This window comes from Dromaius novaehollandiae, chromosome 2 (genome assembly GCF_036370855.1).
Source record: "Dromaius novaehollandiae isolate bDroNov1 chromosome 2, bDroNov1.hap1, whole genome shotgun sequence".
NCBI classification, from domain to species: domain Eukaryota; kingdom Metazoa; phylum Chordata; class Aves; order Casuariiformes; family Dromaiidae; genus Dromaius; species Dromaius novaehollandiae.
Window position 1 is genome coordinate 22,858,920 of NC_088099.1, and position 15,148 is coordinate 22,874,067.

Here is a 15,148-nt window from a genome sequence, read left to right on the forward strand (position 1 = left end):
AGTTTGCAATAGACCAAATTTAACTATATATTATGAACAGATCTAAGGAGCTTATCACAGCAGGTCAATGTGTACTTTAGGACTTACCTAATCTGGCAAAAGCTTCTTTTATTGTCCATTATACAGAAAATAGTTTTTTTTTTTTTTTAGATCATAAACTCTAGAATGCTATTCTATTATTTTATAGGGCCTACTTGAGATAAGGAATAATAACAAATAGTGGTGAGAAAATCTGCTGCATGTTTCCTGACTTAAAAAGAATGTTTTCAGCTGAACATAATCAATATACTATTTTTCTTCCAAATCTAAGTTTAAGCTCATCTGTTTCAGTCTTACTACAAGGGACGTTCCTGCTGGTAGGAAATTAGTCTCCAGTGTATTTGTCCCAACTGAAGGAAGCAACCATATCTTTGGACAGACTCCTCATTCCACTCTACTTTGGATGGACATGGAACTGCAGGACTGGCAAAGACTGGCATTCTCATCACAGCAGGATGATTCACCATTTCTGTTCTACAGCCACGTCAGTTTGGGAGTTGTTCTTCTTTATACTAATCACTGGTAATATATTTACAGTAATAAATACAAGAGGTGAGAAAGTATTCTCTGTCCTTGGGTCAAAAGCAAGATCTCCCCTCTACCCAGCTTAACTTTCTTCCCTCAGCCCTAAGCAGGGTAGCTGCATCTAAACTACCTCCTGGGAATGGTATGATATGTGGTATCTGCCCAGCCAACACTGACTGTGGAAGTGCTAGGTAGCACAGCCCAAAAGCAAGTCAAGGAGAAGGCTGGTATTTAAACAGTATATACAACAATTGACTGATGCTCAGGTGTGTGTTCTCACACTGTTTTATTTCCAAATTGCCTGAAGAGCCACAATATTGATATGATAGCTGAACTAGATTGCTTATAGACATAATATCAGTAGTAAATATGGTTATTTTTAATTATTTTTTATTTACCTGGGTTTCAGAAGTTTTAAAATGTTGTCTTACTGCAGCCAAAATATCTTCAGTTTCATTCTGTGAAAAATAGTAACAATCTTCATCATGCCTTAAACTAAGCATGCTCTGTAGGTAAAATTTATAGTCCTTACTACTCAAGCTGAGTTCTGAAGAACACATATCTCTTTGATGAAGAATATAGTAGAGAAGAATAAGAGAAATTCTCTCAAATACTTCTTCACTGAGGTGGTCTTCTAAATCTCCACCAGCTATTAGTAACAAAGCATCTGGTTCAAGGCACTGTGAATAAATTAAAATAAATAGAAATTCAACTCAAGTAAAATACTATTTGTCATCTGCAATTAGAATTAGAGAGGAGAATAGGAGAATTCAATTCTTATATTCAGTTCTTATATTAAAGGACCAGACCTAAGCCTGCACAGAAGCAGGCTGATGGAATGACAGGAGGAAAGCACAAGTAATTCATTGCTGGCACTGTACTACGGCTGCAAGACCACACTCTGTCTCTTTTTCCAGAGCCCCTTCTGTTTTTAACAGATGTCAGGTATTCAAGGGATTTAAGTAATTCTGATCAAAACCTTGTTGTAGAGTTGAAAGTCTTCCACTTGCTTCAACTGACTTTAATTCTGATTATGTATATGTTAGATTATGGCTAGTCCTGGACCATATTTTCACCTGCATATTCTCTGTAAGTTTATATTATAGGACAAAGGCCATATGTAGACTGTAGTTAATTCAGGCTATGTGAATGAAAGTTATATCATATTCAAACCCTGTTAAGAGACTCAATTGACCCTATAATCATATGGCTGACTTTTTTTTTCTTAATGAGTTATGTTAACTAGAAAAATTTGCTCCAGTGCAGGCAGCCAGCACAAGGTCTGTGTACCATTTAGTCCTTGAAATGGAGTTCAAGAGGGACTGAAATGATATACTCACCTTGTGCAGGCTTTCTACCTGAGCCAACAAAGATTTTTTTAAAAAAAACCCAATATTTGCAAGACTCCATTTCTCCTTACATGACGACACCTTCTATAGTCACCTAAGGCAAAAGTTAGTCTCAAAAACTAAGCCAGAAGGCCAATAGAGTTTGTCAGGCTGTGAGAAATAGATGAATGAATTCCAGAACAAAGAATCTTTCTTAAAGAGATCCTGTAACTATTGCCATTCATTGTGTCAGTCTTTTTTCCCAACCAGCTCTTTCCAAATATTTTATAGGCACATGAACTATGTGAACTATTATGGTAGAGCAAAAGGACTGTAGTTTTGTTGTAATAAACTACAATACATGAAGGTACCATGGGAGATTCAAAGTACACTCTGATAACTTTTTTATTTACAAGTCCAACCAGAACCTAGTTTGCCGGATTACGTTGTTTATGGCTACATACATGATGTGTCAGTCAGCCAGGTTACCTTGTATGTTACTCCATTTTCCTACACAAACCCACAGTAGAATCTAACATACATCGTGGAGCTCAGAAGCCAATGTTCCTTGGAGGAAGTGAGAGAGTTGCCACATTATAACAGAAATGATTCCAACAACAAAAAAAAATTCTCACAAATATTCAATCAAAAAAAAAAAAAGAGAGAACTGTGCATGGTAATAAAAAAAAAAGAGAACTGTGCATGGTAATTGCCAAATTAAATATTTATACTTGTAGGTAAAGTAGATTAGAATCAAATCCACTGTACTCTAAATTGTCTATCAAGATCTATAATTCTAACTTTTTCTAGTAAGTGTCTCTGAGTATTATTATTTGGGCTTGCAGGAGCATAGCCTTCTGTTTTCTGTCCCTCAGAGGCTTCAAGTTAGTCAACCAGCCTTTTCAAATACACCCTAGGGAGTACAGTAAACATCAGCCATGTAGCAGAAGATTTTCAAAGACTTTTATAACATTTCAAGAACCAGTAAGGACAAATTGTAATCAGTAAAGCTGTTGTTGACTGATGACTGTTGCAGATGACTGAAAGGCAAATTGCCAATTGGACGGAAGCAGGCACATTGTAAAAGATGCAGATATTTCATAGTATCTGGGTAGCCCATAAGAAGACATCAGGAGGATATAAATTGGTTCATCACTGGTTATTTTGCTGTTACTAGTATTTTAGAGGTACAGTCATGTGCATAGCCTATGTTTAGAAAAGCTTATTTGCTGTAACAAAGAGCCTAGCTCTGAACCTGGGCACAGAACCCTGAGTTTGCTTTGTTTAAGTGACCAGGAGTTAGAAGAAAAATCTCTTACCACTGCAAGAAATATATGCCTTTCGCATGCTTGGGAGAGAAGAGTGTCAGGTGCTGTTCAAGGGATGCTAGCCCCTGCACAAAGCCTCTAGGGAGCCAATTTGTAAAAACAAACCAAAAAAAGTGTTTAAAAAAGGGGTTAGAACATTGCTACATTATTTTAAATCTCCACTGCAGACATCATCACAAATGAAAAAGAATCTGAAAACAAAGTGGCCAGGTGTTACTGGAATCCTGGGTTTAGAAGGAAAAGTTGAGTCTGAAACCAATTAGTAACTACTGTGGGAAAAAAAATGCCAAGCTGAGGTTGGGCGTTCTGTCCCATATTTTGGACATCTTGCAGGACAGCACTCCTCACATAGTTTTTGTTATCTTGGCTTACCAAATCTTGTTAAATCATCTTGGAATATTTAAGCACAGCAAATATGGACTGCATGTGGCTGAAGACGCCATATCTCTCACAGATTTTCTATAGAGAATTGTGTTCATATGGCACTGGCACTGCAGGATGTATGCAGTGTTACTGACACATCCAGCTTTGAGAAACACTGGAAATGGTGAAAGTCCTCAAATTCTTCCCACAGTAAATTTCCAAAATGAAATCTAAATCATGTGGAAGTCCTGACCAAAGTAAGTCCCAGCAAAGTTTCACTTCGATTTCCTCCATCCAGGGACATAGTTATGCTCTCCACATATAGATCACAAGTACAAGAAAAAAAAAAAAGGATATCCAGAGAAGCAAAACAAATAGGGATAGCAAGAAGGCCTGGACTGCTGTTTTATGAAGTTTAGAAAGGCTCTATACTCATTACTGTTTAATACATTCTCAGCTTTCGATCTGGTTCTATATCTACATGCAGTGAGAAAAACTCCTGCACAATCTCTTCCACAGCAAAAACCCATTTAGGAAGCCAGATCCCTGCATTATTTATCTATGAAATTTCATATTGGGGCTCATACAAAGTCTGAGGCACTTGCTAGAAGGGCCAATTGAGTAACTGTCAACTGCACAGGAAAAAAAAAAATCTCCATTTCACTGGTTTGGCTGATTGCCAAGCAGCGTATAGTCTCAAAGCACATATCCTTACCAGCCACTTCATAATTCTGATATAAAGTGACAATCTGCTGTACGAAGGTCACTGAACCAAACCAGAGCTAGAGTAATGTTAATTAAAGCCAAGACTGACCAAACCCTTTGTAGTCTCTTTCATCTAACTTCCTCTGTTACCACTGTCTCCCTCGTACCAGAACCTATGATCTCGTTTCTCTTGTTCCTTTCCTGTCAAATCAGGAATCAGTTCTGAAAGTATTCTCAATTCAGCTAGACAACTGAACCGTCTGTGCAACTGTACCCTGCACTGCTGCAAATCTGGATTTGCAGATTCATTGTTCTGCCTTTGGTTCTCCTTGACACGAGCTGCTGAAAAAAACTTCCCTAAATCTTGGATACTTCAGTGAAGTGGCACATGAATCTGAAACAATCCTGGCTGGGATTTATTTTTATGAACTAAAATCCAGAACAAAAAAATTACAGAACTGCTCCATTTTTACTCATGTCTTTCTACAGTGGAAATCCTCTGTGCCCCAAATTCAAGCTCTAGCTTTTAAATGTTAGATCAGCAAGAAGTAGAAAAATCTTTCCCAGAAAATGAACATCTGAAAACTTTGAAAGGAAAATCATTACTCTTATGTGAAAGGAACATGGAGTTTTTAAAGTATACCTGTCATGCTTGGAATATCTCTATGAGATCAAACTAGAAATATTCATAATTTACAATGAAACAGTTAAAGCAGGGACAGCATTTCTGCTGTAAGAAGAAGCCTTTTACATGCTTACTTTTGTATTCAGGAGGGTTTCAGTCTAAGAAATAATTTTAGAACTCACTGACTCTCCTATAAAGGTATCCCTCATTAATTGAAGCACTAACCAGATTACAATCCTCTTGCATGCCATAAATCCGCTGTGGGCACTCAGCTCTCTCCAGTAACATTTTGACCAGTTCTCGTGAGCGGTTCTTGTGGAGCTCAGTGCTGTCAGCTGAAAGAACGCGTAAAACTTCCATCAGATAGCCACGGCTGGGAGCATAGCTGCCATCCTGCCCATGCTCTTCCCCAGACTGTCCTTCAGCAATGAGCACGCTGAATATGAAAGCAGAACATACCACCCCAAGAGCTGGATGCTTGGTCAGAAAACACATCGCCTCTTCCTGCCGTGCGTGATCTGTACTGAATGTTCGGTTGTTGTTTGCACTTCACAGCTTAAACTTGAAACCTGAGGAATCTGAATAGTAAAGAGGAAAAAAACCCCAACCCTTTAATTAGTGTGACTGCAATATGTTTGCAAGGATTTATTAATTGGTTGGCTAAGCTGATTTGCAGTGACAAGCTGTTTTTGAACAACAGGGAGCCTGTAGGGACTTTACAGCGCAGAACAGCAGGAAACTAAGACGACCATGGCCTTAAAACTTCTGTAGAATTATCAGTAAGAGGTTGACTCAAACTGCCTTTCCCTCCTCATAAAAGTGAAGTGTATGGTTTTCAATTCAGTGTCATGTTATTGCATTCATTCATAATCCTCTTCAGCAGAAGAGCAAAACACAATAGCTTTCACTTTCACTCCACTATGAAACTGGTTTTTAGTAGCAGTAATCGGTGCAAATAAAGATTACTAGGGTAATTTTGGTATGAACATGCAGTAATTATGTTACACAGCAATGATATAGAGCAGGTTTTCTTTTCAAAACACTTTACCAACATTACTTAACTTCAGCTACACAACACCAAATGAGAATGAACATAATGTGCCTAAAAACTAGTGATACTTTATGGTCAGCTGAAAGAGTTACAAGACTGAGGTAGTAAGTTCATTCATACAGCTCAGTGAATAACCAAGACAAGTACACCAGAAGCAATCAGTTTAACTTTTTAAAATCCTAGATGCAAAAGACATTCTGTACTGTAAATCTGTCTTGACAATATCCTTCCTAAGATACTATCACTCTGCTTTAACAATATGTATCTCAGTATCAAAACACAAGAAGGACAGAAGAGTTTAAGTTCTGTTTTCCACCAAGAGTTTTTCATTTTGTTGATGGGCAGATGCTGGCAGCTACATAAATTTGCTGATTATAATGCACAAATGTTAGACAGTCATACAGAAGTTCAGCTTCTCTTAACTGCCATATAATACGTATGTGACTTATTTTAAAGGAAACTCTGCTAACAGAGTATTTAAAATGAAATAAATAACTGCTGAATTCACACTGGCATTCACTCAGAGTAAGATTAGTATGTTTTAAATGCTAGGAAAAGTTTTGGTGTTTAGATAAATTTTGTTGTTAGCAGTTAGGAATATGTATCATAGTTACAGGGATGCATTTATTTCTAAACATTATTTTCTTACCTTTTGTAGGGAAAAAAGAATGATTGTGTATCTCTAGCTTTGTGGCCTTTGAATCCTCACAAGTATTTAGCTGCTGGAAGTCCAATGTTTTTAAAATTCCTTGATGGTTCTCTGGAAGCTGGAGAGGATTAGTTTATTGCTGCCTTGAAAAGTTTTCAGTTGCTATGGAGAGAGCTGCTCTTAAGGTAACAATGGAGGTGGATAGGAATTAGTACATGTTCTTCTTGGCAAGTTCTAAGCATCACATAATTGAATGTATTTAGCAAATCATTTTAGTAGTTATCATTTTATGTAAACAGTCCCCACTTTATTTCAACAGATGACAGGATGTATAACATCTATTGAAAAATCTATTTCACTGTGATTGATAATACATGCAGGCACCCTAACTGTTCTCTACTTTATTGCATTATCTGAGCAGTTCTATAAAATACTTGAATTTCTTTTTTTAATCAAAACATTACAAAGTTTTTAATCAAAACATTACTTCTTTTTGCAAATACGAAAACAGAATAAAAACATTTTCAAGCAGCTCCATAGAAAAATGGTACTTTTCTTAAGAAAACACTATCCATAGAGAACAGGCCCCTTCATCGCCACTCATTCTGTGCCACATCTGCAAAAATTAAAAAGGCTGGGATACTTCAGGCTGTGGTGAAAAAAATATTTTCCATCCACTCAGATTTGCTAAGGGATGCTGCTGCAAAGTTGAGATTTATCTCGCCATGCCATTACAATATTCTCACCTTGGAATTTAGTGAAAAATGTCATGACTGACGGATTTCACAGCAATGGATACACCAGATGTATCATTCTCCCACCTCCGAAATCTTGAGTGTAGTAATGAAGAATTATCATCTCAGCTGGCTCTTCAAATCTTGTGTAGCAGTAAGCCAGCTTACCTTAACAGTAATGGAAATGTTATAATTCTCCTTAAAACTAGACTGACAAAAACCTGGGTACTAAAATGCAAGTAGTGTCTCCTACAAGGTGGTGAGCTCAAAGAGAACCATCTCAGATTAAAGTCTGAGAACTGGCAACTGATACTGATTATAAACAAAAATGAAACTGAGCACAACAGCTTGAATGAAATGCAAAATGTAAACAAATGTTCTCACAAATATAAGGTACAAGCACATGGAAGTATGTACGAACTCCTGTGTGATCAGAGCTGAGTGCTTTAAAAAACAGCCCTATTATTAGTTATTCAAGTGCAAAGAAACCCTGACATTTTTATCAAAATACGTTATTTTACCTTCACAAATTACAGAAGATTTTTATCAAACTAAAATCGCTAAACTTTCATCTTTATGCAAACAGGAGTTATAGGAATATTCATCTCAAAACCTTGCTTTTTTTTTCCATATGAAGACCAAAAAGGCAGAAACAGATGACTGTAAGCATCTTCTCTAGCCTCCATATAATTCCCACTGTGAAACAAAGCTAACTACATCCACATTTGTTCCACTAATAAAAAATAATTACTCAGATAATGAGGGAATAGCTTCCAGCATTCAAGCCTGGGGATCGCTAAATCTCTAAATAACATAGAATAGGTTTATCTGTATATGATTTGGTGGTTTGTATACTATTACAAATTAAGAATTTATTCTATCCAACTAGCATGTGTACAAGCAAAGGGTGGACTGTTTCAACTTGTTGAGAGAAGCTAACATATAAAAACAAACATTTGATGACTTGTAACCATCGAAAGCTGTTGATTTACATAGTAATACTGGCAATATCTTACATTAACATTTATACTACACAGTAATGATAACAAAAGCAAATGTATAGTGTATTAAAAAGCAACAGATAATAATTGTTACAGCCTACTGTGGCTGATTTCAAAGCAGAATTGACTTCCCCTTGTAAGACTAACTGTTGCAAACTTCTTCCTCTGACTCGTAAATGAGTTTCTCGGTGGTGGCAATATAACTGATGGTGACTCAAGTTTAAATCTCTGCTTTTACCCCTGACTTCAGAGCATTACCTCTACTTTCAGTCATCCAGTCATCACCATAGATTTTTTCTGTCTACAGAGGTTTTTACTGCTATTACTGCTTTTGAAGTAATTTGTAAAACCAATTACTAACTCTTTTTTTCAAACATTTCTTTAATACCATTGTTCCCATACCACCTACTCACACTGACATTGTGCCACCTGATAAAATGGGATAGTGAAAATAACAGAGCCATGTAGTTAGAAGCCTGTTAGAATTTTACTGAGATACACAGACAGGAAGAGATCCAATGACACAGTTTAATGCCTCAAAACCTCAAGAAGCAGCTATCACTATAATTCTCTCATTTATTATAACAATTTCTGACATTTTGGCTTAAATGTGATCGCATGTCTCTCAGTGGTTTTTAATAAAGGGGAACAAGCTCTGCGCAGAAACTCTGTACGATGGTCATAACCCAGTGATTCTCTGCTTACTACAGAATTACAATATGTGTGACAGAAAAAGCCCTCAGAGGTATTAGAGAACCGGAATACCTCAAACCAAAGCAGCTTGTCATCCTAACACGACTGATGGTATACATCAAAATCAGAGATATGATGAACTTCCTGATTAAATAAACAAATGAAATTTTTTTTATTCCATTCTACACCATAAATAACTTGGTACACTGGAGTAAGGATCTGAGCTCAAAGATTTGCAGTTACAATCATTTTAAATCAGTTTGAACAGATACACCATGGAGAAATACTTGCAAGACAGTAACTGACTGCTGGCAGACACAGGTACATGTTCCAGGAAAAATGAATAACAGAACTGCCAAGGTGAAAAAAAAGAGTGATAAAAATGGGAACTTCTTAAAACTCTTATGTAATCCATGATTCGGTCCATGACTTCAGACAGTGCATATTAAATTTTCTTCATACACAAATTCAATTTCAATATGATCATGTTAGGATAATATCCTAACTTTCATTTGCAGTGATAGGAGTGAAGGCAATTTACACATGGCATAACCAGACACAGAACATGATAAGCACATGCAGGAAATCATCTTTGATTACAAGATTTTTATTTATTTATTTGGTTTTAAGTGAGCCAGTAAGAGTTTACTGCAGCTTATCTTGTTGTTTCTCCCACCCATGCACCTGATGGGAGAACAAAAGCAAGTTGCCCATTCACAAACGTCATGACTGCACTCTGCAAATTACTGTCTTTCAAAGGATCAGTGAATTAAATGATGTAGGAATAGGAAAACTCTTTAGAGAACTACCTCTGTGATGACAAGGACATTCCTGTGACCTCCACCAACCTGGCAAAGAGCTTAATTTTATTTGTACAGCAGAATGGGAGAGGATATAGGCATCATTTTAGCAAGACCCCCGCTGAAGTTCACAGCTTACTGAGAAATGCAGCTATGTATAACTCTCATTTCTTAAATACTGTATAACTTATTTTGATGGACTAAGCAAATACATTTTCTGCCCTTTTACTAATCGCAGCAATTATGGCAAATAGAAGAGAATCCTGTGGTACTGCAGATTTCCTCCATGTTATTAATGTGACGTGTGCACATTGCTATAATTACAGCCATAGGCAGCATATTGACATATGAAAGGACTTCATTTTGCATGCAATTTGTGTAGAATTTGAATATATAAAGCATCTTTGCCAAAGAATGAATGCTGGAGTGCTGCAATACAAAATGTCAGTGCTTTAAAATCACCATGGTCTATTCAGCTTCAGGTCTCGTATGTCAATCCTAACAGTATCATGTATATTAAGATTTCCAATGAACTAAAATAAATGAATGCTAATTAAATTATTATCTAAGTTATATATATTAATAAATATCTCCAGAGCAAGCCTTGTATTAGGCCAGGATTGCTAAATTCACCTGTTAGTCAGCAGAAAGTTTCCTAGGAAAGATTTGAAAATCTAAGTATATTAAAATAGAAAAGAAAGAACTCACGGATCGCTTCCTCTCCAGCCCAGCAAAGCCTCTTGTGCTTTGAGAAATGTACCTTCAGAAGTGCTTTTTTACATTCTGCAGAACTTATCTGTGGAATTTACTGCCTTTAAGATGTTCCTGGTATGAAACCTTAAACAGGTTAGCAAAAAGAAAGTGTTCATTTTTATGGAAAGTGTGATCTAAAATCTCATTAATTCACGCACCTTTCTTCAAACTTCTCCCTCACACAGTCTCTCCATTGCTGAATATCTGGCTGTGTTGGTTAAAAAAAAAAAAAAGGAGTGAAAGGAGTGCAGAGCTAATTGTCAAGATATTCAACAATAACTTAATTATTAACAAGAACTCAGTCACAGTAAGAGTGTCTTTGGGATAAGAAAAAGAGAGGGGTTCAGAAAGATGTATACTAAATTGTTCATTTGAAAATTCAAAAACATATGGGAAAAATATGCTCTTATGTTCATCTTCAGGAACTTCAGTAGCCTACTAACTTTATTGAAGTGATCAGAACATTCAAGTATAGCTACTAGGCCATCACGTCAGCTTCATGAATCTCACCTACTTTTAGATGAATTAGATGCAGAAAGCAAGTTATTGAACTTTCCACCATCTATTGCTGGGTTATGTCGTATAGTCTTATCAGAATCTATTATGTAGTACTGTTTGTCTCTATTCCTTTAGGTTTCTAAAGATACTAGGCTCAAAAAACATGAGTTGATTTTACTAAGTGTCTCTTCTACCATTTATGCCCTAACTATCCATTTCTGAATATAAGAAACTTAAATATCTCAGATGAAGAATTATATCACAGTATTACAGTATAGAACAGCAAGTAATAGTCTAATGAAACAAGTAAACATTTTTAAATTGAAAATCCTACAATGGAAGGACAATGAAGATCTAGTATTAATAGAAAACAACTACATTTAACCCAATACAAACTTCATTGCAATACAGTGAGCTTAGTTTCCACCTCTCTTCATTGACCTACTAGTACCTCCCCATGTAACCCAGCATTATATCCAGTATTTGAAGGTTTGGTAAAAAGAGCAGGAGAGGAGTTTGTTATCTTAAAAAATGGTCACACATTATGAAAAAAAAAAAGACTTTTAAAAGTTGTTTATCGGTACATCCATAAATAACCTACATATCAGTATTCACAAGGAATGCACCTATGCAACCATTAGGCTATAAAGTAAATGCTTGGGTTTTGCTAGCCTATAAGAATACATACAGAAAATACAAAATCAACTACTATTTTAACTTTGCAAATACAGTCTGAGTTAACACATCGTATATTGTTGTAGCATTGTTCTATCCAATTTAGGAACAATTCTTATTTTCTCATCAAGAGGACACACTGTTCATTCCTCTCAGTTTTGGCCACAGAATTCTTTGTATCACTAGTTACTGGAACAGAATTGCTGCAGTTTAATAATACGCCAGTGAATCTAGCATCTGTTTGTCACTGGCTGTGTGGTTTGGATTTTTGTCCTTGTGGAACAAACAGATTGTGAGTTCAGTGTTTATTATTGCAAGAATCACTAGAATAAGTAACCATACTGAGGTGAGGTATTTGCGCATCTTCATTGTTTTCCTCTCCCGTAAATGAATATTCAAAGCAGTTACTAAGACGTATGGATGATCTTCTCATGGTGGGCAGTAATACCTCTTCTCTGAAATACATAAACAGTTTACTATGTGTGTATGTTCTCACTACATGAAGGTATACGAGGAACATGAAACATATCCAAAGAATATGAAACAGCATAAACAGAACCAGGGATAATTCAGTAGGAAATCTACTTTATTCTGTTTCCTATATCATCACAACAGGTTTTTTCTCCGCATACTTGAATTCATCTGCTGAGCGTGTGTGATTATAACCGTATTAGTTATGCCTGATGAAGTATCCTTAATGACTTACCATAATTTTAGGATTTTCACAGCTCTCCTGAAAATCCTTGGTCAAATGCATGCACAGATTGCACTTGGCTCTTTCATCGCTGCACAATCTACATGCCTCACAAGTCGTGTGGGTGAGTGGTGCATCCAGGTCTTAATTGCCCTCCACCGTGCCCCATCTTAAGGATAATTTTTTATTATCACCCTTAAATATGCACTCATTCATTATGTACTATTTATGTTTCATCCCATGTCTACAATTCCAGGCCTCTAATTATTTCTGCATTAAATCCTAATTATCATCTGTAGACTCCTGACCCAATGCCATCAGGAAACTATACCCCAAAGACATTTAAGAAAATATTAGATAAGAGTGGTCTCAGGACTCAAGTCTTGGAAGATCCCCCTAGTAATTTCCCTCCAGATCAGTATATCCCTTTGCAAAACAACTCAAAATCCTCTAGATTTTTACCCACCTTCAATTTTTCCATCTCTTTCAGTTTAAAAAGTAATTTCCAACACACAAATGTTATAGTGAAGTCCTGAGAGAGCCAATCTGGTGTGTCTCCTTTATCCAGACTATCAATCATTAAAAAATGTCCAATCTTTCCTTCCTAGTAGTTTCTTAATTAGTTCTTCAGTAACCTTCAAAAGGAAAATGATGAGAGACTTATTTTCAGTTATAAACATTCATTATAAACATTTATTTTACATAAATGTAGAAATTAACAAAAATACAGAATTAATCATTCCTAGTAGTGAAGCTGTCTTGAATAAATAAAACTAATGGAGATGTAAATTACAAGAAAGCCTTTAACTTAATACGCAGTGACACTGGATCAAAACACTTGGGAGAAGAAGAACTTTCTCACTTTTTTCAACTTCTTTTATTGTATTCAGACAGTGTCCAGGTACATAATTATTTTTACTTGTTCTGGCAAATTTAACTGGAAGTTACTGAAAATATATACATGATCAGCCAAGTCTGAAGAAGTTAATGCAAATCCAAGTAGATACAGACTCCAAGAGTAGATACATTACTTCTTTGGAAAGTTTCACTTTTAATTCTCTTTAGACTGCTCTTTCTTCAAGCAATACAAATTTGTTAACTTCATGTCCTTCAAGTTTTGAAGTTAACAACACTGGCATAACCAGGGCTCCATTCTCAAATGCTTTTTCTGGTTTCTACTTGTTTCATCTAACTTATTTACAATGGTCATTGACCGTACTTTTGAATTAAATAGTTGGTATCAGTTAATGCAAATAATAGCTGGACTTGGAATGCATATTTCAAGCATGGACCTTCAATTCCTCCTTCGTTAATCATCTTAAAAAACCTCAGCTCATTGCCTGAACACTCTCTGCCAAACCCAGAATATGAACCAACCTATGGAATACAGGTTTTTTGCAACTGATGCTACTCCTGTATCATGAAGAATAATAGCGAGTTCACTTGAAAGATCCTGATGCTTCTGATGCCAAAATAGCAGACCCTTTGCACTGTTCCTGGTGACATTTTATGTCATGAAGATGTTCAGTGAAATCTTTTGAATTCTAATTCTTTAGAATCTGATTCAACAATATATCATCCTCTCTAACTGGGATATTGGCTATCAAGTCTTAGAGGATTTCCAGAACTCTTCCTGTACTTAGTGAATTAGAAATATCAAAACTGCTTGCAATGTTATGATATTTCTGTTTTCTTCAAGCATCAGAGTGTGCTAAGATGCACAGAAATCTAAAATAAAGCATGTTAGACAACGAGTTTCAATTCCCAACACTCTCTCTCCCTCCCCATGATTCTCTTCCAAACATTCTGAAATGGTTCATCATTCTCTGAAAGACAGACATCCATCGGGTTTTCCATGGAAGACAAAAACACACACAAATAAAAATGAGTAGTTCATCCCACTATTTCAGTAAGCAAGAGTCAGCACAATTATACAATACCCCTCCTCCTTGTTGGTGATGTCAAATGGCAGGGATGCAAATTTCAATCTGAACAGAATTGCATTTCTATCACAAAGAGAAGATAGTATTTTCTTTCCGTCAGCCACAGAACAATTTTCAAAACACATATATTTCTCATTTGGTGAACTGAAACCGTATCACAAGGAAGCTAGCTTTATACATAAAACCATATGTCATTATTACAACCCTAATGTTGGCATTTTTATGGTATGAGGAAGCTGCTTATGAAACTGTTCACTACTGCTGTCATCTTGGTGTTACTGATAAGCATATGAAGATATCTTTGCTAAGTTTACTAGGTACGATGTATGTGATAATCTCAGCCAGAATATAATGATAATGAGTAGGAATAAATGAATAAACAACAGTAAGGCAGATACATTTTGCAACTAATACAGAGTGCTGGGTTTCAAGATTGAAGCCAGTCTCTGTCAGGTAGCAGGGGAGAACTTTTGCTAAATCACCTGGTAGTGGGACAGGTATCACACTGGTGGCCCATGAATTTTATCAAGCATGGAGAGCCTTACAATCCTCAGCTGTAAGTGATCAAGTAAAAGTATATGTAAGAACATCCTTCACTGGAGGTTGCTTGATATTTTAAACTTTAATTACTGACTTAGAACTTTTACCACCCAGACAATCTAGTACTAATCAGTAATACCTGTAATTTCTCCCACATACTGTTCTAAGAACTGCTTGCCTGAATTTTTCAGTTAGTTCTAATTA

At 36.2% G+C, this 15,148-nt stretch overlaps 1 protein-coding gene across 5 annotated transcripts in view; it reads right to left on the reverse strand.

Annotated features, from left to right (window-relative positions):
• The window catches only part of SLC39A12 (solute carrier family 39 member 12), a 58,397-nt gene that overhangs the window by 28,635 nt on the left and 14,614 nt on the right, over positions 1 to 15,148 (reverse strand). Inside the window, exons 2-7 of one of the 5 annotated variants that reach the window (XM_064505968.1) lie at positions 12,928 to 13,096; positions 10,753 to 10,802; positions 7,360 to 7,515; positions 6,614 to 6,787; positions 5,139 to 5,491; positions 963 to 1,244 (exon numbers count right to left, since the gene is read on the reverse strand). In XM_064505968.1, the coding sequence (XP_064362038.1) occupies positions 963 to 1,244; positions 5,139 to 5,408 (552 nt within the window). In that variant the 5' untranslated portion in view covers positions 5,409 to 5,491; positions 6,614 to 6,787; positions 7,360 to 7,515; positions 10,753 to 10,802; positions 12,928 to 13,096. Of the gene's footprint in view, positions 1 to 962; positions 1,245 to 5,138; positions 5,492 to 6,613; positions 6,793 to 7,359; positions 7,516 to 10,752; positions 12,223 to 12,927; positions 13,097 to 15,148 lie in introns of those variants that run through there. The other 4 variants (XM_026098800.2, XM_064505967.1, XM_026098798.2 and 1 more) reach the window with 4 other exon arrangements.